Raw genomic sequence first — 27,725 nt, 5'->3', positions numbered from 1 at the left:
ACCATTTAGAACCCACTAGATTGTACATTGAGTAAAGCACTCTTTGGATTGAAACCATTGGGCTTGAACCCATTGGGCTTTTAAAGTTAAGTTGTATACAACTTAAGTGAGAAGCCTAACAAAGCCTAAACAACACATAGGGCTGGCCATGCTAGTGGGTATTGGGTCTTTGACCCAACTCAAGATAAATGGGTCATTTGATGACCCATCATCTTCAGTCATAAGGCTATATAAGCCGAGGAACAAATCGTAAAGCCTTGACATTGGTCGAGCTTCATCGTGAAATCAGATTGGGCCAAGACCTTGGGCCGTTTGCCACTCTTGGGTCTAGTATTTGGCCCTCATGCTTATGGATCATAGAGATGATATTGGCATGGCAATATGTTCTTATCCTTGGGCAGAACCAGCCACTTTGGGCCGAGTCCAATACTTCACGGCCGCGGACTTTGGGCTCAATTTCTCAATTTTGTTATGACTTTGGGCCTTTTTTTTTTTTTTTAGCTCAATCATCTCCCTAATGCACGGCTGCCACATCATTTTATATTTGCGGGCTCCAAGGAAAAAAATTTCCAGGTATGAACAATGTGTAGCAGAGAAGATCAAAAATCAAGCTTCACCAAAATTTTCTAATAGTTGGATGGGGAAGCTCGCTCCAAAGGTATATTTCATATCTTTCCTCTCCTAAGTTCTGTTTTAGGTTTAATGGCGCATCAATCACATGGCCTATAAAATACTTAGGTAGAAGATTTGGTATTTCAACTCATGAAAATGAAATAATAGTTATGTTTCATGATTATGAATGTTATTCATGGTTATGTTCAAATGAATAGCATAAGTCATAAATTTTCCTTCATGAAGAATGTGTTTAAACTTGGTCGGATCTTGTTCTCTATTTGTTTTGAACTTGGTCTGATTCCTTTGATGTTATTTGCACTAGGTAAGTTGTGAAGTCCTATCACTCAAGGCATAGGAAATAACTAATCTAAGCCAGCCACTCATAATGTAGTGGTTTGATATTAGAAGTCAGGTTACTTGAGGCCCAATTTCCTTTTATTTGATCATTTTATTATACTTTCTCAAGTGTTAATAGTTACACTCTTGTAACTAGTACAATCTCTTAACCTGTTTCTAGGACGAAGGTGATTTGGCCAAACAGAATATCGTGCTCAGCTTTTTCTTTGTGGAAAGGTGCTCTCATAGAGAGAGAGAGAGAGAGAGAGAGAGAGAGAGAGATCAACAGATGAAGGATAGTGTAATATATTAACAACAATATACACATCGATAACAATAGCCGACAATGTTAAATTAATGAAGAAAAGACAGAAAATGGGTTAGTTGAATCACTGAACAAGAATCCAGACAACAAACTAAAACCATGTGGCAATGATCATTTTAGGATATAAAATTTCAGAAACGATAACCTTTGTCCTGCAGGGAAAATTAACCCCGAAAAAACGAAAAAACCGAGCTCAATCTTGGCATATATGCTCAATCTTTTATATATATATATATATATATATATATGTACATTAATATTATTATTCTTGCTGGATTTATTGCTTCATCTCTGGCTTAATTTAAAAATCAATAATGTACAAGCGTGGAAATAAATAATAGAGGACAAATCAAAAGCTAGCTAAAGGAAAGAGCCAAAAAGCAAAAAAAAACAGAGATAATCCACAACTAAAAGCCACACCATGTATACAAGACAATGTATGGTGCTGATGATGGCCATTTTGTCATTCTAATTCAACCACAAATCTGTTTTATCCTCAACCCCACTATCCGTAATTTCCCTATAAATTTAGGGCACTCAAAATCATTTGACCTACTTGGCCCCCTCTCTCAACTTCCTCTACACTTGGCATTATAAGTTTTTGTAGCCCTTAATTCTCCTTTGTGAATTAAACCCATCTTCATAAATTGTACCCTCTATAGCTCGCATGGCACGCACGTTGGCCCTCGTCTTGGTGATCTTCTTAGCTTTATCGTCTGTTTCCGAGGGACGGCGTATAGTTGAGGGGCGTCTGCCGCCCATGCATAAACGGCATGTCGTACGACTAGACAGCCGACGTCTTTTGCATCAGTTGCTTGCGCATTATCAAAGGGTGCAACACCTCCCTTCTACTGATAGACGCTCACCAGGAGGACCAGATCCTGAGCACCACTAATGATCGATCCAATATGCATAAATGGGAGTGCTTTTATCTTTTATCTTCTTCTTTTTTTCTTCTTCTTTTTTCTCTCTGAGAGTAGAGTTGGGTATTATAAGCTCCTGGAGGAATAAGGTACTGCTTAGTTTAATCGCAGCTTAAATAAATTAAAAGTTGCCCATTTGCATGGTGTGTGGCAACAAAAAGTTGTACTTTTTCCACCTATATCCAAACCAACCCAAATGGTCAAGGCAAATTCTTTTGTCTAGTCTTGGGAGGAATGAGCTACCTTTGTCTATTTTCCCTATCAAAAGTCAAATCTTATAAAAGGAAATGCAATCGTCGTTGCTTTAGTTATTAAATATATAATAGCTTCTATATATTTTTTTATTTATGTTTTTCCTTTTTGAAAGAAAGGCGATTATTTTGATTCATAATTCCGTATGTTTTTTCTTTTAATTGAAAGATAGGTGGCATACTTTATATATAGTTAAACTTCCAAGATAACTTATCACCAAGATCAAGTCTACATGAAAATTATAATTCACAATCACCCGTCTGAGTAAATTGATCGCACAGATTCCAAACATATTTCAATACATTTTCTGAGATTAGCTGTGAACAACTCCCTCAAGATTTCATTCTTTTCCTGACGAGTTCTCTGCCAGAATCTTGTGTGGTGTGATTTTTATTTGATGATCAATCCCAACTGTAATTCTTGATAATTTTGGTGATTCCAGGCCATATAAATTAACATTTCTTCGTCCAGATCCTACTTCTATCATTTAATTTTTATTCTTTGTGTTATTTTATCTTTATGTAGCAGGATTTATTGTTATCTTTTATGTTATTTTATCTTCGGAATCTATTATAGGTTTATAATTGGTCGGATCTTGTTCTCTATTTGTTGGGGTGAGTCAAAGTCAACGTTCCTATTAGGAGTAGAATTTGTTCCTATTATGAATAGAATTTATATTTTATTGTAATTATCTAATTTAAGTATAATTAGGATATTTTGTACATATTTCTTATTTGTACCCACTCTGTATATAGTATATACATTCCTCCTTGAGAGAAGAATAAACATATCAGTTTAAACCCTAATTACTTTTGAGATGGTATTAGAGCGGGTTCCGATCTGTCTCTACAACATCAAAACCCTAATCCTAAAAAATACATATTTCCGATGCACCTAGCCTATACACCTAAACATGTGCCGCCTATACACCTAAGCTTGCGCCGTCTCATATCTCTTACTGTCAATGGCGGACCCAGGAATTGTTATAGGGCTAGTCTAAATTAAATAATAAAAAATTTCAGAGGAGATATATTATAAGCTTTTTTTTCTCAAGAAACAAAAATGTAAATAAAATTTTATAGATCAAACAAAGTCACATTACAATATCAAACTCTTTAGGTTGAACTACGTGAGATCCGAGTTCAGAAAATTTCTCAAAAATTGAACCATCAACATTAAATGCAGAAGGTATATCCTTATTATTGTTACCACTTTTTTTGAAGAATGAATAAATAGTTTTTCCTCTCTTTGACCGTCTATTATCATCACGTAACATGATATCCTAACAAGAAATACCAGACACCAAAAATCATATATGCTAATTAATAATTCAAGTTGAAAAAATAAAACATATATCAACAATCTCCAAAAAAATTCACCCAAACCCTAAATCATAAAAACTTAACAACAATTAAAATTGGAAATTAAATATATATAATAAATAAATAAATAAAAGAGAAAAACTTACCAAGATTGAAGAACCCACTGAAGATAGGTTGGTACCATTTTTTAGAGGAGGAGAGCTATTTCCTCTAGGCTCTCAAGTTTCAAATATGGCGTTTTGGGTGGCTAGAATTTTTTTTTTGATTTTTGCTCTCTGTGGGTGTAGTCCAATATCAATACGATTAGAATAGGTCAAGTTGGTAGAGCCTTAGCGTGAGTTCTACTTCTAATCAAATTTATATCGATTTGGATTGATGTTTATTATTTCCTATATGCTTCAAGAATGAGCTTATTTTAAATAAAGCTATTATTTACTTAACTTAAATTGGGCTATTATTAGTTTATTATATTTATTTGGTGTAGTGAGCTAATATTTATTGGAGTAGGAATAAACTTAACTATATTTAATATTTAAAAATCTTTCCCTAGGCTAGAGCCCACTCCAGCCTAGTAATATATCCGCCCTTGCTTACTGTGGTCGTTGCTACCTAATCTTCTACTGCCCCCATCTATCACCATGACGAATGTCACTGAATCTTCTTCTTCTACTCTTATTGTGACGGTTCATACTGAATCATCCACCAATCCACCTATAGGATTCAAATTGAATGGATCCAAATATGAGATATGGGCTTCAAAGATCGAACTACATACTACTACACAAGGCAAATTGAGTTACTTGACTGGCGACGCTGATGCCTCTGATTCCCAAAACCCACAATTTGGGATATGGAAAATTGCTGATGCTATTGTGAAAAGTTGGATGCTGTGAATTATGGAACCCAGTTTGTTGAATATGGTTCATACTCTACCTACTGTTAATCAGATGTTTTATGATGGCTCTGACATATCCCAATTCTATGAACTGCGGTGCGAGGCTACTCGTCTCAAGAAAAAGGGTTGTCCTGTCTCTACCTATTTTGCCGAACTTAAGGCAATCTGGCTTGAATTGGACAAGAGACCTCATTTTTAGATGAAGTGTGCTGATGATATGAAGACTTTTAAGGCTACTATTATGGCAGATCATGTGTATGATTTTTTTGGTTGGCCTTGACGATACTTATGACAAGGTCCGCAATGATATTCTACGGAGTGATAAAGTTCCAAGTATCGAAAATGTATTTTTTATGGTACATCCAGAGGCTTAACGCTAGATTACTGTGCTTGGACCCAGCACCAAGATTGGGGAACCTGCTGTTGTGTTTGCTTCCAAAAATACTACTCTGGTTCCTCTGCCTATAGGGTTTGGCTCTTCTATTATTTTGCCTCGTCGCCTGACTTCTGCAAAAAAAGACAAACTGAAGTGTGATCACTGTGGTGAAAAGAGACATATTATCGACACTTGCTGGGCATTACATGGGGTACCAGATTGGGAGAAGTATTGGAGGCGTTTAAAAAAGGAACAACTGGACTGCAAAACTCATGTGGCTATTGCCGCCACTTCTGTGGCTGACGTCATCACTGGGCACGGCCACCTTACTACTCCTCCTCCTCCTCCTCCCTTTACTGTGGTCTTAAGCACTCCAACACCACCTCCCCCAGGTAACTTTGGCAAGGCTTTCCATGCCCATGATGCACACGATACAAATTGGATTATTGATTCATGAACTATTGACCATATGACGTATAATTCTGCTTTATTCTCTACCACTCTTCCGTCTCATCGTGATCATGTTCTGACTGTTAATAATGGTGTTGCTCCTGTCACGGGGTCTGGTTCTATACTCTTGACACCCACTTTACCATTGGACAAAGTGTTATTGGTTCCATCTTTATCTAGTAATTTATTACCTGTGCCGCAAGTTACTGAGCAGTTAAACTGCGTTGTACTGATGTATCCGTCTTTTGTCTTATTACATGATATCCAGACTCAGGAGATCCTTGGTTGTGGTATTAAAAAAGGAAGGCTTTTATTATGTAGATGATGTGGCAACTAGTCGTGTTCTTCGTGGTGGTAGCGCCGAAACTTCTCAACATTGCTGGATTTAGTTGCTACATTGCCGATTTGGTCATGCCTCATTTAGATATTTACGGCATTTGTTTCCTGCATTATTTAGTGGTGTCAACGAGTCTGCTTTCCAATGTCAAACTTGTATTTTAGCTAAGAGTCATCGGGTATCCTACCCTCCAAGTTTTAATAAATGGCTCATGCCATTTGATATAGTTTAGTCTGATGTTGGGGACCTTCTCCTGTTTTTACAGCCTTAGGAGTTCGCTGGTTTGTGTTATTTGTGGATGATTGCACTCATATGATGTGGTTATATGAGATGAAAAATAAAAGTCATGTGGTCGAAATTTTCAGCATTTCTATCAGATGATTTAGACTCAATTTATGCTCCTTATCAAGGTTTTTCGATCTGATAATGGTGGAGAATTTGTTAATTCGACATTATCCCATTTTTTCACACTAAAAGTGTACTCCATGAGACTACTTGCCTTCAAACACCACAACAGAATGAGGTTGCTGAATGTAAAAATGGGCAAACCCTTGTTGCTGCCTGTGCTCTGCTACTTGGTGCGTCAGTTCCAATGTAGTTCTGGATGGATGTTGTTACCTATGTAGTCCATCTCTTGAATCGTCTATCTTCACGAGTTTTGGATTTCCAAACTCCTATGCAGGTACTGACCCATCATATCTCTGCCTCTTCTATGCTGACTCCATCTTCAAAGGTGTTTGGTTGTGTCATCTATGTTCACCTCTATCAGAATTAGAGGAGTAAGCTGGACCCCTGTGCTCTCTGCTGTGTCTTTCTGGGTTTCTCTCCTCATCAGAAAGGCTACAAGTGCTATCATCCTGCAACCTGACGTCTATAGGTTTCTACGGATGTTACCTTTATTGAGGATGAGATGTTCTTCTCTGATACACCCCGAGCATGTCTTTCAGGGAGAAACTAGTAGTGAAGGACATAATTGGCTAGATTTACAAGGGGGAGTGGTTTGAATTGTTTGATACAAAGGGAAGAACTGACTGAAGCTATTGAACTTGCAACACCAACTGAACTTGCTATTTTAACTGATGTCGCTACTATCACTGAACTGATTGCTCCCCTCCCTGAAGCTTCTCTAATAGTACCCGATCAAGCTCCTCTGGATATTCTTGAGGTAAGTACTTCTATTCATACTGCTGATAATTTTTATGTTTTACCGCCTAGACAGAACCGCGGGGTTCCACCTAATCGTTATTCACCATAAGGCAAAGCAAGATATGCTATTGCCCATTATGTGTATGATCGAAAGTTATCTCCTGAGTGCAAAGCGTTTGTGGTCAGAATGGATAGTAATAAAATTCCAACTCGTGTTGAGGATGCATTTAATGATCCAAAGTGGGCTGAAGCCATGAATATTAAAATGGAGGCACTGCAGAAAAATAATATATGGGACATTGTTGATATACCAAAGGGAATGAAGCCTGTAGGATGCAGATGGGTGTTTACAGTTAAATATAATGCATATGGTACTGTGGAGAGGTACAAGGCAAGATTAGTAGCTAAAGGGTTCACTCAGATATATGGAGTTGATTATCGGGATATTTTTGCACCTATGGCTAAGATGAATATTGTTAGAGTTTTATTGTCCTTAGCAGTAAACCTGGATTGGTCCCTAAGGCAATTTGACGTAGAAAATGCATACTTACATGGTGAACTAGAAGAAGAAGTGTGCATGAGTCTTCCACCAGGGCATAGTGTTATTGGTGACACGGGGAATGTGTGCAGATTAAAAAAGGCATTGGATGGGTTAAAACAGTCTCCTCGGGCATGGTTTGGCAGATTTACTACATCTATGAAGAAGTTTGGTTACCAACAGGCCAATACTGATCATACTCTATTCATTAAACATCGGGCTAGTAAGGTGACTTTGTTGATTATTTATGTTGATGATATGATTGTGACTGGTGATGATATTGTAGAAATCGAGGAACTGCAGAAGCGTTTAGCATATGAACTTAAGATGAAATACTTGGATAGTCTGAAATATTTTCTAGGACTGGAAGTCACTCCATCTAAATATGGCTTATTTCTTTCACAAAGGAAGTATGTCATGGACCTGCTAGCAGATATTGGAATGCTTGATTGTAAACCAGCTGATACACATATTGTTGAGAATCATAAACTTGAGGGTTTTGTGGATCAGGTCCCAACTAACAAAGAAAAATACCAAAGGTTGGTTGAGAGACTGATTTATTTATCATTGACACGCCCTGATATGGCCTATACGGTAAGTGTTGCTAGCCAATTTATGCATTCACCTAATAAGGATCATATGGCTACTGTGATGCATATTCTGAGTTACTTAAAGTCTTCTCCTAGGAGAGGTTTATTATTTAAGAAAATGGCCACTTGGATCCAGAAGGTTACACTGATGCATATTATGCAGGGAATATTACAGATAGATGTTTTACATTAGGTTACTTCAGCTTTGTTGGCGATAACCTAGTTACGTGGCGTAGCAAGAGGCAAAACGTTGTGTCTTGGTCCTCTACAGAGTCTGTTGTGAAATATTGTGGTTGGGGTGGTTACTTACTGAAATTGGGTTTAGACTGGATGCTGCTACAAAGCTCCATTATGATAGTCAGTCTGCATTTGAAATTGCTAAGTTAATTTACATACCTTTTGTGCCTTCTTTAGAGTAGCTTGCAAATATGTTGACTCATGCCGTCTCAAAGGGCCGATTTGAAGACTCACTTGACAAGTTGAGCATTACCAATATAAGTTTCAACCCTAATTACTTTTGAGTCTATTTGCTTTGAACTTGGTCTGATTCCTTTGATCTTATTTGCACTAGGTAAATTGTGAAGTCCTATCGATTAAGGCATAGAGCAGAATTAATCTGACCAAGCCACTCATAGCGTAGTGGTAGGCGCAAATTTCCTTTAATTGGATCATTTTATTAGACTTTCTCAAGTGTTAATAATGACACTCTTGTAACTAGTACAATCTCTTAACGTATTTCTAGGACGAAGGTGATTTGGGCAAACAGAATAGCGTCTTTTTCTTTGAAAAGGTGCTCTCATCATGATTTTTCATCTTGTTATAGCGACAGCTACTGAAGCTGCATAATGTTCTGCACAGAGAGAGAGAGAGAGAGAGAGAGAGAGAGAGAGAGAGAGAGAGAGAGAGAGAGAGAGAGAGAGAGATCAACAAATGAAGGATAGTGTAATACATTAACAAGAACATACACATCGATAACAATAGCTGACAATGTTAAATTAATGAAGAGAAGACGAAAAATGGGTTAGTTGAATCACTGAACAAGAATCCAGACAACAAACTAAAACCGTTGGAAAATATTTACTCTTATTTTTCAGAACCATGATACCTGACATTTATTCCAAATCCGTAAATGGATATATACATTAATATTAATATTCTTGCTGGATTCACTGCTTAATCTCTGGCTTAATTTAAAAATCAATAATGTGCAAGCGTGGAAATAAATAATAGCGATGACTAAGCTTTACCCTTGTCCATATCGTTACAAAACAAAAGCTGAAGGAAAGAGACAAAAAGCAAAAAAAAAACACAGAGAATCCACAACTAAAAGCCACGCCATGTATACAAGAGAATGTATGGTGGTGGTGATGGCCATTTTGTCATTCTAATTCAATCACAAATCTGTTTTATCCTCAACCCCACTATCCGTAATTTCCCTATAAATTTAGGGCACTCAAAATCATTTGACCTACTTGGCCCCCTCCCTCAACTTCCTCTACACTTGGCATTATAAGTTTTTGTAGCCCTTAATTCTCCTTTGTGAATTAAACCCATCTTCATAAATTATACCCTCTACAGCTTGCAATGGCACGCACATTGGCCCTCGTCTTGGTGATCTTCTTAGCTTTATGGTCTGTTTCCGAGGGACGGCGTATAGTCGAAGGGCAGCAGCCGGCCATGCATAAACGGCATGTCGTACGACTAGACAGCCAACGTCTTTTGCATCAGTTATTTGCGCATTATCAAAGGGTGCAACAACTCTCTTCTACTGATAGACGCTCACCAGGAGGACCAGATCCTCAGCACCACTGATGATCGATCCAATATGCATAAATGGGAGTGCTTTTTTCTTTTTTTCTTTTTTTCTCTTGCTCTGAGAGTAGAGTTGGGTATTATAATCTCCTAGAGGAATAAGGTACTGCTTAGTTTAATCGCAGTACATTGTATACTGGTTTAAATAAAATAAAAGTTGTCCATTTGCATGGTGTGGCAACAAAAAGTTGTACTTTTTCCACCTATATCCAAACCAACCCAAATGGTCAAGGCAAATTCTTTTGTCTAGTCTTGGGAGGAATGAGCTACCTTTGTCTATTTTCCCTATCAAAAGTCAAATCTTATAAAAGGAAATGCAATCTTCGTTGCTTTAGTTAAATAATATAATAGCTTCTATATGTTTTCTTTATATTTTTCCTTGTTGAGAGAAAGGCGATTAGTTTCATTCATAATTCAAATATATAAAGACCGTCTAAATTTTCCTTTTAATTGAAAAAAAAGTGAAAAACTATATATAGTTAAACTTCCAAGATAACTTATCACCAAGATCAAATCTACATGAAAATTATAATTTATTAGGGGGCATTGCTAAGTCTGTGTTTATTTCGTCTTGTCTTTAAAATGATCAATACAATTCTGGACAAAATTGTTAGAGTTTTGTGAAGAATAGTGGAGAGAGCAAAGAGAATACACAAAGAATCGAATCAACAGAAGCTTGCATTCCAATGCTCTAATCAAAAAGAGCAGACTCTGTGTGCGCTATATTTTCGTTAGAAAGACCAGCTGGATACAATTACATGCTTTGTATCACAGCCCTTCATTTAAAACTGCTTTCTAAAAACATTACACGTGGCTTGTGCAGCCTTTCAGTACTCAAGCCTAACACCTGTCATTTTAGTGACTAAGTGAATACACCATTGGCTAAATAGGCTTAGTTACATTTTCTATCAGCTCACTACTTATATTTCAACACTCCCCTTTAAGTTGTGAGCTGATTTCACACCAAGCTTCTCTCTAAGATAGCAGAAACGATCTTTAGCTAGAGCCTTTGTAAAAATGTCTACTAGCTGCTCATTCGTAGGACAATAGATCAAATCCACAATTCCTTCTTGCAAAGCATCTTTAATAAAATGGTACCTTCGATCAATATGCTTGGTTTTCTGGTGGAACACAGGGTTCTTTGTAATGGCAATAGCTGAGATGCTATCACAGTGTAGTGGTATGACCTCTGTTTGAAATTCTCCGAAATCTTCCAATACAAATCTCAACCAAATAACTTGTGTTGTTGCTTTAGAGGCACTAATGTATTATGCCTCTACAGTAGAGAGTGCAACGCAGTTCTGTTTGACTGAAGCTCAAGCAAGCACTCCACTTCCAAAAGAAAATGCATATCCAGAAGTGCTCTTGCTATCATCCACTGAGCCACTCCAATCACTGTCACAATAGCCAATTAGAACTGCCTCTTTTCCCTTCACATACTCCAGACCATAGTCAAGTGTTCCTTTCACATATCTAAGAACTCGTTTTGCTGTTCCAAGATGTTTGGTGGTGGGGCAGTGCATAAACCTTGCAAGCAAGCTATAGTTGCAAACATAATATCAAGTCTTGTAGCTGTGAGATACAGCAGACTTCCAACGATCTTTCTATATTGGTCCTCATTTGTGGAACTACTCCCATCATCTTTACTTAATTTTTTAGTTGGAACAAGAGGGATAGCCACACGTTTATAGTCACTCAGGCCAAATCTGCTTAACAAGGTTGATGCATACTTTCTTTGATAAAGGAAGATGCTTGTTGGTGTTTGAATTACTCCCATCCCCAAGAAATGGTGCAAGAGTCCCAAATCTGTCATCTCATATTTTTCCATCATATCTTGCTTGAATTCTTCCAACATTGCTTGGTTATTTCCAGTGTAGACTATGTCATCTACATAGATAGACACTATCAAGATGCTTACTTCACCTCTAGTCTTGACATAAAGAGTAGCCTCACTTTGACTCTTTGTGAAACCACACTCAGCAAAATAACCATCAATTTCACTATACCAAGCTCTTGGCGCCTGTTTCAAGCCATATAGAGCTTTGTACAGCTTGTAAACCTTGCTTTCACTCCCCTAACCACAAATCCCTCCGGCTGATCTACATACACTTCTTCTTCTAAGATACCATTTAGAAAAGCTGACTTAACATCTAATTGGTACAGCTTCCAACTCTTCTGTGCTGCTAGTGCAATTAGAGTTCAGATTGTGTATAATCTAGCCACTGGTGCAAATGTTTCATTGTAGTCTACCCCTGGTTTCTGAGAGTATCTTTTAGCCACTAACCTTGCCTTATTCTTCTGCACTGAACCATCCAGATTCAACTTGATTTTAAACACCCATTAACTCCAATAACTGGTTTTGTCCGTAGGTCTGTCAACAATCTCCCATGTAGCATTCTTCTCTATCATTGACAACTCATCTTTCATTGCCTTTATCCATGACTCATCCTTTACAGCTTCATCAAACTTTTCAGGCTCCATAATGCACAGATTGCGTTGTGCTAAAATATCATCCAACTTTCTCCATTTCAATGGAGTATGATCAAAATTTTGAGTGTCTTCTACTCTGCTGCCTATTTTACTTGATTCTTCTTGTGAAACACTTTCTCCTGACATGAAACCATGATTCTGATTTCCTACAGGTGTTTCAAATGGTGTTGCGTCAGAATTCCTAGGCCACTCTTCATAGTTCATCCTTTTCACTTGATTCTCAGCCACTTCCTTCCAATTCCAGGTTGCTCCTTCATCAAATACAACATCTCTTGACAATAAGAGCTTCCTAGTGATAGGGTCAAAAACTCTATAACCCTTTTCACAAGTCGCATAACCAACAAACACTCCCTTTGTGCTCTTGGCATCCAATTTCTGTCTCCCTTCAGCTGGTTTATGTACAAAGCAAACGCTGCCAAACACTTTTAAATGAGCAACACCTGGTTTCCTTGTACTATAAGCTTCAAAAGAAGTTTTGTTTCTGAGTGCCTTGGTAGGACACCTATTCAATATGTACACGGCAGTGTGTACAGCTTCTGCCCACAGATAGTAGGGTAGCTCATTCTCATGTAACATAGCCTTTGCCATTTCTACCACCGTCCTATTCTTCCTTTCTACCACTCCATTCTATTGCGTATTTCCCCTCCTATTAATGAAATTGCATTGGCTATCAAAATACAAAAATAAAAAATTCGACTAGCGTATGGTATTTAATGTATAGTTTCTTTATTCCATAAATTGTGAAAATGTGTGTCTAATACGTGAAGTTTACAGGTACAAATTTGTAAAAGATATCTTCTTCTTTTCTTTTTTTTTGGGTTGAGAAGAAACATTAGTAATTATTGATGAAACATATCATAGTACAAAGCCACAAAAGAGTTAAAATGGGCATAGAAAACTGCCTTTGAATACCTGCCTCTTCACACAGCTTATCGAATTCACTGGATGTAAACTCTCCTCCTTTATCACTTCTTACACATTTTACTTTAAAACCACTCTGCAGCTCTACCATAGACTTAAACTTTATAAAACAATTTAGTGAATCAGACTTGTATCTAAGGAAATAGACCCAAATCATTCTTGTGCAGTCATCTATGAGAAGCATGAAGTATTTGTTACCTGAAAATGACTCGTTTTGCATAAGCCCACATAAGTCCATGTGTATTAACTCAAGAGGAGTGCTTGCCCTCCATGCTTGGTTCTTTGGAAACCATTCTCTATGTTGTTTCCCAAACTGACAGCCATTACAGACTCCATTTACAGCTTCCAGATGTGGCAGACCATGCACCATCTCCTTTTCCTTGAGCTGGTTTAGCCCTTTTAAATGTAAATGCCCCATTTTGCCAAATCCAGGTAGAGTGAGACACACCAGCTCTTAGTGCAATAAAGTCATTTGAAGACAGTGACAATGGATAACATTTGTTCTTTCTCATTGTCACTTTCATGACAAGATTCTCCAGTGAATAATCATAAAAAATATTGCACATGCTGCTCAAATGATAACCATGTTCATCCATTTGGCCTACACTCAACAGATTTTCTTTCAAACCAGGCAAATACATGACTTCTTTGATATACTTTGTACCAGACCATGTGTCAAGTACTAAAGTGCCCATACCAGTTATACCTACAAGGTCCCCTATTGGCATTTGCACCTTGCCTGTGACATTTGTGTTTATGTCAATTAACAACTCCTTGTTCCCAGTCATATGGTTACTGCAACCACTGTCTATATACCACTCTCCATTTTTACTCTTCTCTGAGATTGCATAGATTGCATAAAACAAATTTCCCCTTACTTCTACTTGACTTGCATTATTTGCTTTCTGCACTCCTTTGTTTGCAGTACAGTCCCTAGCCCAATGTCCAAATCTATCACACTTATAGCACTTAGATTGACCCTTATATCGACATTCTCCAAAATGAAATTTAAAGCATACTTTGCATTGAGGCTTCACTCCATCTTGAGCCATTTGAGTTCTGTGCAGCACCAACTTGCTGTGGCTTAGGTCTAGACTCCCATGGTTTGTTGTTAGACTTCCAATTTTTCTGAGACTTAGCAGAACCAGTTTGAGTACTATTCTTGTTCTGCCTTTGTGTACTGACTGAGAAAGAGCCAAATGCCTTCTCAGCTGTGTCCACATTATGCATGTCAAAACACTGCTCTTGGCTCTTCAAAATTGCAATGACCTCCTGCAATTCAATAGTCTCCAAACTCTTTGTATTTTCAATCACCAAGCAGATAGGGTCGTATACTTTACTAAGGCTGATTAACACTTTCTGAACCAGCCTCTCATTTGATAGCACTTCTCCAAATGTTTTCATTTGATTTATCAATTCATTCCAACGGGTGAGATATGCAGTTAGGGGTTCATTCTCACGCATTCTCATATATTCAAATTCTCTTATGAGATTTTGAAGTTTCACTGACCTGACTTGATCACCACCGTGATATTCACTATAGAGCAGATTCCACGCCATTTTAGCTGAGTCAGCGTTGGCAATTCGAGAAAAGATCTGGTCAGAAACTGCGTTCTGTATAATGCCCAGAGCCTTCGCATCCTTCATTAGCACAGCGATCATCTCTGCATCAACTTCTTCTTCTAATGACTCTTCGGCTTTCTTCTTCTTCTTCTTCGAATCAGGGGTTGGAATCCCCTTTTCTACCAGACTCCATAGCCCAAGAGATTTGAAAATCGTTACCATCTTAATCCTCCAGAACTTGTAGTTCTCACCGGAGAAAATTGGCGTCCGAGCCTCAGAGCCTCCAGACCCAGACATCTTTTGGTTCAAATCAATTAATTTCTCTTCTCATATTTTAACAGAGCTTCAGGTGAGCTTCGATTGAGCTCAGTGACTTCACAGATTACGCCCAGATCTAAATGATCCAACCTGGCTCTGAGGCCATGTTAGAGTTTTGTGAAGAATAGTGGAGAGAGCAAAGAGAATACACAAAGAATCGAATCAACCGAAGCTTGCATTCCAATGCTCTAATCAAAAAGAGCAAACTCTGTGTGTGCTATATTTTCGTTAGAAAGACCAGCTGGATACAATTACATGCTTTGTATCACAGTCCTTCATCTAAAACTGATTTCTAAAAACATTACACGTAATTTGTATAGCCTTTCACTACTCAAGCCTAACACCTCTCATTTTAGCGACTAAGTGAATACACCATTAGTTAAATAGGCTTAGTTACATTTTCTATCAGTTCACTACTTATATTTCAACAAAAATGATCTGTTTGCATGTTCATGTGTTCCACTTCATGCCTCATTTGTGCATTTATTTATTTTTCATCATGTTTTGGCATGATCAGGCGCGTCAATTAGAGTAGAAAAGCTCAACATATATCTTATTCCACACCACGCACATTGTCTGGATACTCTTTTCCTTTCCCACTATTACCCTATAATATTATACACTTGCAGCCATTGCTGCTCTCCATATCAAATAGATTCATTCCTTCGTCAAAACGACACAAAAAACATAGTGAATCCCTTCTTACCTTTCTTTGTCACATTGATAATGAGATCTGTCCTACCTTGCCAAATTTTCCACGTGTCACGTAAATCACAAAGGTAATTGTTCAAAGCTAGTTTGTTTATGGCTAGGCTCCATTTTTATAGATAAATTCTACATTAAGTAACAATTAGTAAATATTACGAAAGGAAAACTAATTATTTTACACTTCAAACTGGCCGGTCTTGAGTTTCCAAAAAAACGAGAACAAAAGTTTAAATTGTACTCCTCTATATACATATTAACCACTAAAATTACAATTTTATCAACTAAGCATTGGTTTATATCAGAAAATACTTATCCAAAGATTTTTCTTATCAAATAACCATGATGCATGGTTAATAGTCAGCTACCTTTTTGTTCTAAATTTTTGTCTCCATGCGCATGTGTTCATTTAATAATCACCATTGAGATTCGCCACCTCAAACTCCAAAGGTACGAAGACTAATGATGGCAAGGAACTAAAAGGTGGGGTTGCTTTTGATAAAATTAATTTTAAAAATCACTCCGACTCCAAGTACATATGGAAAATGACTCATGGGTCATAGTTTTGGGTCAAATTTGTACGTGGCGACCCGTTGGGAGAAGGATGTTTTTAATTGGACCAAAAAACATAACAATTATAAAATAATATGTGCCCATCTTTAAGTGTAGATCAAATCGAGGGATTGTCAGTGTGAGAGAATTATACAGAGCTGTATGGAGGGTTTTTCTTCTATTTAATTGTTCAACCACCGTCCAAATTTGCGCACTGAGACAAAAACATATGACTAGACTGTTCAAAAACACAAAGGCCTTGTCAGCCTTGTCATTGTTTGGATCGTTTGGACGCTCTCCCAAAGTGATGGAGCAGAGAGAGAGAGAGAGAGAGAGAGAATTGAAAGAGTAGAGTGTTAAGAGGGAGACTGAAATTTTTGGCCGGAACAGGTGAAATTTTCTCTGGAGAGTTGACCAGGTTAAAAGGCAACAATGCCTAAATTTCATTAAACCCAAAAAAAAAAAAAAACGCAAAAAACAAAAACCAATATGGGTGCAATGCCTAAAACACTAAAAGCATGCCGTATCGTAATTTTATTTTGCAAATGCTAATGGTGGTGCTGTCTAAAGAGAGAAATAGGGCACAATTAATGAAACTATGGTCGGTGCAGCTTGTGTGTTAAGATATTCCGATACTCCAATTGATTTGCGCATAAATGATTGGTTTTTGGTAGATACCCCCGAAATGTCAAAGATCTCCATTTCAAAGAAAAATATTATTGCCTCTTACATGACAAACAAATTAGCTCTCGACAACATTAAGGAAAATTCCTTCCACTACCATTTGTGGTCTTACAATTGTTCACCTTTTTTCCATTATTTTTTTCTTTTGATAAGCACAATTATTCGCTTGGATTGAGTACAAGATGTATTGTTTAGAAGAAAAAAAAAATACTTATTTTTTTTATTATTTAAAACTAAGTGATAAATCGTGTTGTCTATAAGTCAGGAACACAAATTAAAAGACTACATATAAGTTAGGAACATAAATTGAAAGACTACCTATAAGTCAGATACAAAAATAGACAAATAAAATTGTATGTAAACCGTTTAAAAAAAAGGCACATAAATAATTTACATTGTCAAAAATATGAAAACACACACACACACACACACACATATATATACCTATGCAATATGCAACATGACAATATACCTGCATCACAGGATAATAATATACATACACCATAAGATAATATATTTACAATAGTATATAACATACCTCGACCATAGGGTGAACAAAAAAAATTCCGTCGACCAATTTATCTAACATCATTCATAAATGAATGTGTTCAATCTATTCAAAACCCTAAATATTTATTCCTGTATATATAAGGGAATTAGGTTTTTAGGGGTTAGGGTTTAGTCACTTTGCTAAGCCAATAAATTTTTTGTGGTCTCCACGTATACAGTGGTGTAGCCACATACAGGTCTAGGGAGGTCTTGTAGAACACATTTCTAACATTTCAATGAATAATTTACAAAAGATTTATGTAACGAACCCCCAATTGAACCTCCTTACTCAAAAACTCCTTCATTATAGCATTTCCGCACACGCTTAACCCCTTCGGAAATTGTTTTCTGGATCAGCTCCGTCTCCACGTGTCTAAACTGTGCCCAATCCTAAGCTTCCTATCATCACGTAGCCCTTATCATTCATTATTCATCATCAACAATTTCTCATCGCATATATACATAAAATATAAAATAAAATGAAAAGTATAAAGGAGTTTGCATCAAAAGGAATCTCATTCATCCAATTATCACATGCAATGCCACATGGGAATAATCTAGTACCAATACAATCAGAAAGTTTTTTTTTTCTCCCCACCTTAGACAAGCAGATATATAATCCACACAGACCTCACCTTTCTTTTTCTTTTGGGGTTGACACATGAACCTCACTAACATGGAGCAAATCTGAAGAAGAGAGTAGGCCTAATTACGTGGAGCCACGCCACCTTTCTATAAACTTTTAGGTTAACATATCCAACCAATTAAGTAATGTACTGTTCATGGATCGTATCTATTTAAAATTTGCGGCCGCCACAGCATGATAAATTTCAACAATTTTTGGACGTTAGAGTGGAGACAAGTTGGCCCATTAAGCTTTCCAAGAGATAACTTCAAGCTTACCAAAACAGGCTTGCAGTTGTTAATGTATAATATTCTGATGTACGTACATACGTTGGTTGTCATTAATCAAAAGAAAAGCATATATATAGTTCCTTTTTATTGAAGAATTTCTCAACTTTTATTTGAGGGATACCATTTAGGATTCTCTGTGAATTTTTTTTCAACGATCTAAATCATCTATTTTTTAAGTCTACATTCATAGATCATCCTTGCAAAAAAAAAAAAAAATAAATAAATTAGAAAGCGTTTTGATATCCAATTGTATTATACAAAATCAATTAATACAATACTTCAAGAAAGTACTAAAGTTTCAATAATTCAATTGAGTGGTCCAATGATATCGGATTCAAGTGATTTTTTGTAGAGATGATATTTGAATGAGTATCTACAAAATAAACGTTTGGATTAGTGAAATACAATATGGAGCCCAAAAAAGGTGTCCCTCAAATTGAAGCTCCTTATTATAACTTCTATAACAATGACAAAACCCTCTTTTCTATTTCCCAACCGACCCTATTTTTTCCACCCTATCAAAGCTTAACAAAGTGTATTAAGCTTTTTTTTTTCTTTTCCAAAGTTAGGAAGAGGATGATGTTTTCTTACACACACTGCCAATGTGTCGCGGTGGGGGTACGAATATGAGATCACTGGTCTGTAAGTTAAGGTCCTTTTCTACTAAACTAAACCCGTTAGCAAAGTGTATTAAGCTATTATTGTGACTTAAACAATATTTCCAAACTAGCTAGCCCTACCTCCTTCCTTTTCCTTTATCTCTGATCCTAATTCAGTTTCTTAATTAACTGATTAATAGAAAACCCAACCAAAGCCGTTGAGTCTCATTGGAACTATGCACTCCATTCCATTATACCAACATACTATCTATACTACTCTCCATTCCATTATTCCAAAGGAAAGAACCCTGTCGTAGCTAAGCAATGGCAGTAAGGCCAGGCCTCCATGCATTCGCAAATTTATTTATACACAAAAAACTTTATTAAAATTTGGGAGGGGTGGGGGGGCGGTGGGGGGTGAGGAAACAAGGATTAAGGTGACAACAAATCATAATCATTAATGTAATTAGTTAAGCTCTACCGTACCTTTCTTTATAATGTGATGGTCCAATGAGATCAGAAAATATAAACCCCTAGAATGTTGATTATAGATTTGACAACTGCTATCCAACAATGGGGTGTTTGGCATGGGATTCCATTATTAGGTTTATTATACTTCGATTATTCAATTAGTACATTTGTTTGAGTAAAAAAAAGAGTGGAATATGGTACTACAACCACTACCAATAACGTTAACCATTTTGGGTTGGCAAAGGGGTCAAAACCCCACGTCCATTTCTTATATCCTCCGATTTTATATTATATTTGTAGTCAATTAGCATCTGCAATCGTGCTTTTTTTTTTATATTTTTATATTTTTATAGTTAAAATTTAATTAAAATATAGAAAAATTATTTTAAGAGCTCTTTATAAAATTTGAACTTCAATTATACTTCCTAATTTAGGGAGTTATAAATACAATAATTATTTTTTAATTCAATATAATTGGTCCGTCTTTATAAAATAAAATTTAAAAAAAGCATTAATTAAAAGTTTAACATATGCATAAAACAAAGCAGCATTAAATTATAAAGAGTCACTAGGAGTTCTTTATCTCTCCTAGAATTTAGAAGCTCCTAGAAGTCTCTCTATTCTAGGAGGTGGATAAGGAGCATGGTTGAAGTTGCATTTTTCCAATTCCTCCTTAAAATTTGTCTAATAAGATGTTTTAAGGAGCCTATTACCGATGCTCTTACCAACTTGCAATCACCTCATTAGTCCGAAATGCACATTATTTCATCTAACAAGTGATTGAAGTTATACAAGTAAATTGGATAACAGTCCAAAATAACCTGAGATTATTTATTTATTTATGAAAAAGGATACTTCATTCAAACCAAACACGAGCAGAGAGCTACAAACAAGCTAAGACCCCAACAGCCACACCAGAAAATCAATAAAATAAGAAAACATCAACACAAAACAAACACCACTCTAAGCATTGCGGTGCAAGGCCAACCAGACCAACCAAGAAAGGATGAAAACTAGGGAAGTTAGAGGTCTACTGACCCAAGCCTCAGGGTACAACCCCCTTTTGACACTTGAAGCTACCCAATCCGCAGCTTGGTTTGCTTCACTTGGGAACCCGGGACCAATGGAGAGAGCAGAAGGAGGCCTTCGAAGATCTTATTTTCTCGCAGAAATATGGATTGACTAATGCTAATTATGGCTGGACTATTACCACTGAAAATTGGATAATATAAAATTTAGACTCATGTTATTAGGTTTAAACTCATGCTAGCCAGTAGAGCCCGTGATTTCTTAGGGCCTGAATTGTTAGCCCATGTATATAATTTTGAAATAAAATAGGTTACCTATAATTTTTCTTGCCCTAAATCTCACATCATCTTTGGTTCTTCCTCTCTTCAACTCCGATACAAATGGTAATCTTTCGAACCATCATCAATCTCTATGTCTGAACTCGTCATCCTCTCCTCTTTGGCTACGTCTTCAAAATTCATTAATACATGAGTGAAAGCCCTAATTCCTAGGTTGAGTTGACTAAAAATCAAATAGTATCAAATTGAAATCCTATAGCTCAAATTAATGTATTTTCCAAATTGTCAATGTATATGTTTGATTAGCTGGTGAGCAACCAGCATTGAAGCAATTAGGCAACCAAACTGTTTTTTTCTTCGATCTATCGTCCTTCCGGGTGCTAGGTGTACTATAAATATTCCTAAGAAGAGGAGAAAAACTGAGTAGTTGACTCAATCTCACAGAAAAGATATGAATTATAGTTATAAATACTTGCTTTTCATCAATTCTTGGTATTTTTCTTTTAGCATTTCCATGTCACAGACTGATTTTAATTTGTGCACATAGGACCTGAAATCTCACTGTTGATCTTGGTTTTATACCACTACTTGCTTTTCAAGGTTTTGTTCATGTAGATTAGATGCCTGAGAGGATTGACAAAAACAGCTTCAGTGTGTAAGCCGAGAAATAGAAAAACTTTTCCATATTTGGGCTCTGATATTATATTTGGGCCTATAATACGTGGTTTCTATGAGTCAAACTCACGACTAATTAATGACATATATAGACCTTTTAGGCTGAAGAGCATTTTAACTTTTGAGGATATTTTTGGAATTTTTTTTTTTTTTAAGTACAAACGATAGTTTAAACTACACGGGAGGGAAGTTTTCACACACACACACACAACCAAGAGGCTATGGAGGTTCGAACTTAAGACCTCTAGTCTACAAGTCAATGCTTTTTTTCATTAGGCTAGAGTCTATTGGCATGTTTGGAATCTTTTTAGTATCGTATTTGCTTCAAATGGTTCTCATAGATTCTAGGTTTGAGCTTTTTTTTGTTTTTGTATTTTGCTTCCAATATTAATTACGAATTCTCTATCATCCCACAAATTTATCTTTGATTTTCCATGCATCAATGGTTGGGATAGACCATAAGAAAGAGAAAATTCAAGTGTCGTACTGATATCTTACACTTCTTCTGGTGTGATACCATATTATAATGTAATCCAACTCAAAATCAATTGGCAATGAATGAAGAGGACCAAGATGAACCAAAAGACCATGCAAAAATGTGGCTGGAAAATCCAACCCAAACAGAGAACCTCCTACACAAAGCCATTAACCAAAAGGAATGTTCCATTCATGAGCCGCTAGAAGGCATTGGCAATCGAAGCTTTAAACCCAACGGTGCAGAGTTTGTTCCTAACGGCATTCAAAACCAATTTATTGAGTGTGACATTTAGGGAGGCAAGAATTCATTACTGACTAAAACTTAGCAAAAGCTTTAGATCATGAAATTTATATATAGCTAGCGTGGTCGTCCAATAAGTCTTTTGACGAGGATAATATAAATATCATTCTTTTCAGCTATGTCAGATTCGATCTCCACCTCAGCTATGTCAGATTCGATCTCCACCTCAGCTTTGTCAGATAAATATCATTCGAAGATCATTTCTGCAAAAAATCACTTGAATCCGATATTATTTGACCGTTTAATTAAATTATTGAAATTTTAGTATTTTTCTTGTAATACCGTGTTAATTGATTTTATAGAACACAAATTAAATGTTAAAATGGTTTCCTCTCTCTCTCTCTCTCTCTCTCTCTCTCTCTCTCTCTCTCTCTCTCTCTCTATATATATATATATATATATATATCTATGAACAATACGAATTGGAGTTTGAAGAAGAGGAAGAAGTCCTCGATCCGCAACGGATAGAGGAGGATATATTCAATCACATAGTTTGGGCTCCTAGAATATGGCGCCCTTAGGGCTTTCTATTTGATTGTATCGAAAGGCCCATGAATTGGGATTTCCCTATTGGGTCAGGTCATTTCGGGGCAAGCGGATCATTTATGATGAAGAGGATGGGCTTCAAGAGAATGATTCGGAGTTCTTGCAGAGTGGAACCATGCAGTACCAGACACGAGATAGATCTTCCAAAGAACAAGGCTTTTTTCGAATAAGCCAATTCATTTGGGACCCTGCGGATCCACTCTTTTTCCTATTCAATGATCAGCCTTTTATCTCTGTGTTTTCACATCGAGAATTCTTTACAGATGAAGAGATGTCAAAGGGGCTTCTTATTTCCTAAACAGATCTTCCTACATCTATATATAAACGCTGGTTTATCAAGAATACGCAAGAAAGGTACTTCGAATTGTTGATTCATCTCCAGAGATGGCTTAGAACCAATAGTTCATTATCTAATGGATTTTTCCGTTCTAATACTCCATCCGAGAGTTATCAGTATTTATCAAAGTTGTTCCTATCTAACGGAACACTATTGGATCAAATGACAAAGACATTGTTCAGAAAAAGATGGCTTTTCCCGGATGAAATGAAAATTGGATTCATGTAACAAGAGAAAGGTTTCCCATTCCTTAGCCGGAAATATATATATTGTGTATAACCTAAGCTATATGCAAACTAGGCTGCTGTGGCTGGTAACTAATTTTGTTTGGTCTTTAAGCTCTTCTATTATATATATAAGGATAAGATTCTGTGAACTTTAAGTATTGCTTCAATCTCCTTGAGTATAGCTAGGCTCTAAAGCCAGGTGATAGTTTGACTTACTATATATTTGCATGCACAGATGGCTACAAGTAGTATTGCAGCTGGGGTCTTAATTCTTTTATTAATTACCTTCTCAATGCTCTTTATAACTTCAAATGCACGTCTTTTGCAAGACTACTTTGGCGCTGGCCTCTCCAAACTAGGGCATTCTGAAAGGAGGTCACAAACAACAGACACTCATACGAGGAGGACCAGATCCTCAGCATCACTAGCTAATTACCTGCCACCACCATGTCGTACGAGCTATAGCGATTGTATATGTATGGAGTGCGTACGTAGTTTTGAGTGTATAAATGGCTATCTACTAAGTACTCATCAGACAATAAATATATACTATATATATAGTACATACCTTTGAGTTCATACATCACAACCGAAGGCCATCTCCAGTTGTGGGTTAAAAAAAAAATTTGGCCAAATTTGGAGGGCCACATTTGGCCCTTTAGCCCTCTAACCAGGCCAATTATACCCCAGCCAGCCTAGGTCAAATATTTTTGTGGGCTCTATACATGTGCTTTTCAAGAAGAGAAATTATCAAGTATGGACAAGAGCACGAAATATCTCGTGCAAATGCATATCCAACAGCCAATATTAAAGGTGCGTTGACGTCATCGATGACATTAGCTAGCCGTTAAGACAAATTTTTTTTTAAAATGTTATCAACGTATACGGGTTATATATAGAATATTGTCTCTAAAATAGTAGTTTAATTAAATTAAACAATACATAGTTGTGGACTTAATGAGTGTTGTACCATAGTTTTTCTCAAAATAATAAAATATGAAAGACCCTAAAATATAACCTTGCATAGCTGGAGATGGAAAAATTTAGCCCTACACTATTCTTTAAAAAATTAATATTTTCGAGGGCTAAATTTATAGCCTTTGACTACATTTAGCCCTATGATTGGAGATGACATTTACCCTCCAACTAGGCCAAATGTAGTCCAGCTTTGGCCTAGGCTAAATTTTTTTTGTGGGCCCAGCATCTGTACTTTCCAAGAGGAGAAAGTATCACGCATGGGCAAGAGCACGAAATATCTTGTGCAATTACAGATCCAACAACCAATATTAAAGGCGTGTTACCATCATCCATGACATCAGCTAGCCGTTAGGTTTTTATTTTTATTTTTAATAACCTTTTTAAATGTTTTTAAATTTGTTTTGTTTTAAATATATATATATATATTTGATTTCTGATCGTTGGAGATCAGAACCATTTGATTGAAAAGTTATTTTTTATTTATTTATTTAAAATATTTTTAAATGTTTTAAAATAATTTTGTTTAAAAAATATTGTCTTTAAATTATAGTTTAATTAAATTAAACAATACATAGTTGTGGAATATATAATTGTTGTAACATATTTTTCTCAAAATAATAAAATACGAAGGGCCCTAAAATATAGTCATGCATGGCTGGAGATGGAAAAATTTAAGCCTACCCTATTCTTTAAAAAATTAATATATTAGAGAGCTAAATTTTTAGCCCTATAACTGGAGATGGCTTAATGAACTCATGAACTACAGGCGCCTTTCTTGAGTTTGTAATACGCACTTATGTATGTAATTTGTACCGTATGAGTCGTGGTAAATTTCGCATGTATATTCTATGTTTTCATTAAGCGTAATTAGACAAGTGGCTGCTGGTGAGAATTTTCTTTGTGTTGTTTGGATTTTTTTTTTCTTTTGTGTTTTTCGCTAGGATAGGGAGTTAAATTACTAGGCGTATGTAGTGGAGAGGAGCTTTTTCTCTTGTAATCTACAGGCATATATATCGCATTGATGTGGCAATGAATATATGCACGTTATCATTTTCTATTTGCTCCGTTTTATTCTGGCAGGTGTCTTCAATCTCCCCTTGTTTGAAATTCTTAGTTTTTTTTAAAGAAATTTTGGGATAAGTCCAAAATTAAGAACATAAGTTGAGTTTAATTCTTATATTTGTTGTCGTTGATACAAGTCCTTTGACTTTTCTACCAAATAGGATTACATTCCTTTTTTGTATTTTATAATGTAGATCTATTATTATTATTATTATTCTTCTTCTTCTTTTTATTTTTTATTTTTGTTCATCCTGTGGTAGAGGTATATTATATACTCTTGTAGATATATTATATATCTTATTATGGTGTAGGTATATTGTTCTATTGCCTATTGCCTATTGCATATATATATATATATATGTGTGTGTGTGTGTGTGTGTGTTTTTTCATATTTTCAGCAATGTGTAATCGTATTTTATGAACTTTTTTTTATTTGTCTATTTTTGTATCTGACTTATATGTAGTCTTCTAATTTATGTCCCTAACTTATAGGTAACACAAACTTGCACTCAAATTGTGAGAACCCTAGCCGCACCTTGGTTCCCTTTCTTCTTGTTAACAACCAACCGAAAGGAAGTTAAGGGGGGAGGTGGCCACTAGGGGTGGACACGGTATGTTACGGTACGGTATTGAGCTCGTACCGCTACCGATATCGAAAATTAAAACCAGTATGGTACGGTATGAGATTATCGTTTGTCAAAATTGATACCGTACTGTACCGTGCCAAATCAATATCGGTACGGTATCGGTACCAAAATGACACAACTAAAAAATGCAAGACGGAATGAATAAGACAATAAAAATAGCTACTAAATTTCATAATTCATTCATATGATATGCCTTGAGAATCCAAAGCTTCAGACTGAAGCTTGAAGACAAAACATAACTTTTTTCATCATAATGTTGGCAACCCATATTAAATTAAAATATTTTTTTATATGTGCAAGACATTAATTTTAGGGGAAAAAACCCAACTCAATTGCAAAAATGGGGAAAACAAAAATTGAGGAAATGAAATTTACATTAATTAAGCCATGAAAATGAACTTACAAATATGATTATCCGAGAAAATTTGATAGAAGATGCAAAAAGAAAATTACAATTCATAAACATTGATCAAAGAAAGTAAACAACAGCTACCCAAATCCCCAGCAGCCTTAAGAAATTCTTCTTTTTTATTTGTACAAATTTGCAAAACAGGACTTTGGAAAATCTCCTTCCTTCCTTCACAGTTCATCACAAACAACTATATGTTTCTATCAGTCCCGATCTCTTGGACCACAGGAGTCCAAGAAATTGTGGTCACCCACTGTTGAATATTAATCCAATGGTTCAAAAAAGTTTTTTAAAAGGAGTGCAAGAGTGAGTGAACCTGTTTATAATGTTGAATCCAGTGGTCACCCGATCTCTTGGACCACATAATGTTGAACATGTTTATATTTCGGTACAATATGGTATTGACCGGTACTAAATACTTGATGCCGCTACCATACCATACTCTATTGGTATAGTACAGTATGGTACCGATTATCTCCCCATCCCAAATGAAACGGTATGAAATTGGTATGGTATGGTATGGTTAGTGTACGGTTTCGGTATTTCAGTTTTAGATACCCACCCCTAGTGCCCACTGCCCCTCCTCCCCTACACCCATCTTCCCTTTCCTCTCCTCATCTCCCCATATTTTTCTCCCATATTTTCCCTTCTTCTTATCCACTCTTCTCATCCCCTTCCCTTCCCCAAATAGTCTAGATCTGTTTGGATCTAGATTTATTTGTCTATTTGTTTTGTTTGGTTGTTTTTGCAATGTTCTAGATGACTGGAGTTGTCTTTGTCTCAGTACCGGTGACAGTAGTGATGTTGAATTGTGTCTCTCCTTGGGAGAATTGTGATACTTGGTGGCTGATGTTTTGTCTCTGTTTTAACGGCGGCGGCAACAGCGACGCTGGTGGTAGTTGTTAGGATGTAGTGCTCTTCTTTACTCTACACTAACCGAAGAACTATGCCTGGTCATAGGAGGTTTTCTTTATCAGGTTCTGAGTTGAAGTAGAGTGCTTCTCAGGGGTCTTTTTACTGTTGTTTCTGTGTTCCTTCTCTGTGTTCTCTCCTGGTTTCTACGATGGTATGCCTT

At 36.4% G+C, this 27,725-nt stretch overlaps 1 protein-coding gene across 1 annotated transcript; it reads right to left on the bottom strand.

The window, feature by feature from the left end:
• Positions 13,652 to 15,188, bottom strand: LOC109948016. The gene is made up of 2 exons (XM_020559909.1): positions 14,348 to 15,188; positions 13,652 to 14,166 (listed from the first exon to the last, which is right to left on the bottom strand). The coding sequence occupies exons 1-2, from the start codon at positions 15,186 to 15,188 to the stop codon at positions 13,652 to 13,654; spliced, it is 1,356 nt and encodes a 451-aa protein (XP_020415498.1).

This window comes from Prunus persica, chromosome G3, assembly GCF_000346465.2.
Source record: "Prunus persica cultivar Lovell chromosome G3, Prunus_persica_NCBIv2, whole genome shotgun sequence".
Taxonomy (NCBI): domain Eukaryota; kingdom Viridiplantae; phylum Streptophyta; class Magnoliopsida; order Rosales; family Rosaceae; genus Prunus; species Prunus persica.
The sequence above is the reverse complement of the archived record's forward strand: the minus strand, read 5'-3'. Positions and strand labels throughout refer to the sequence as shown.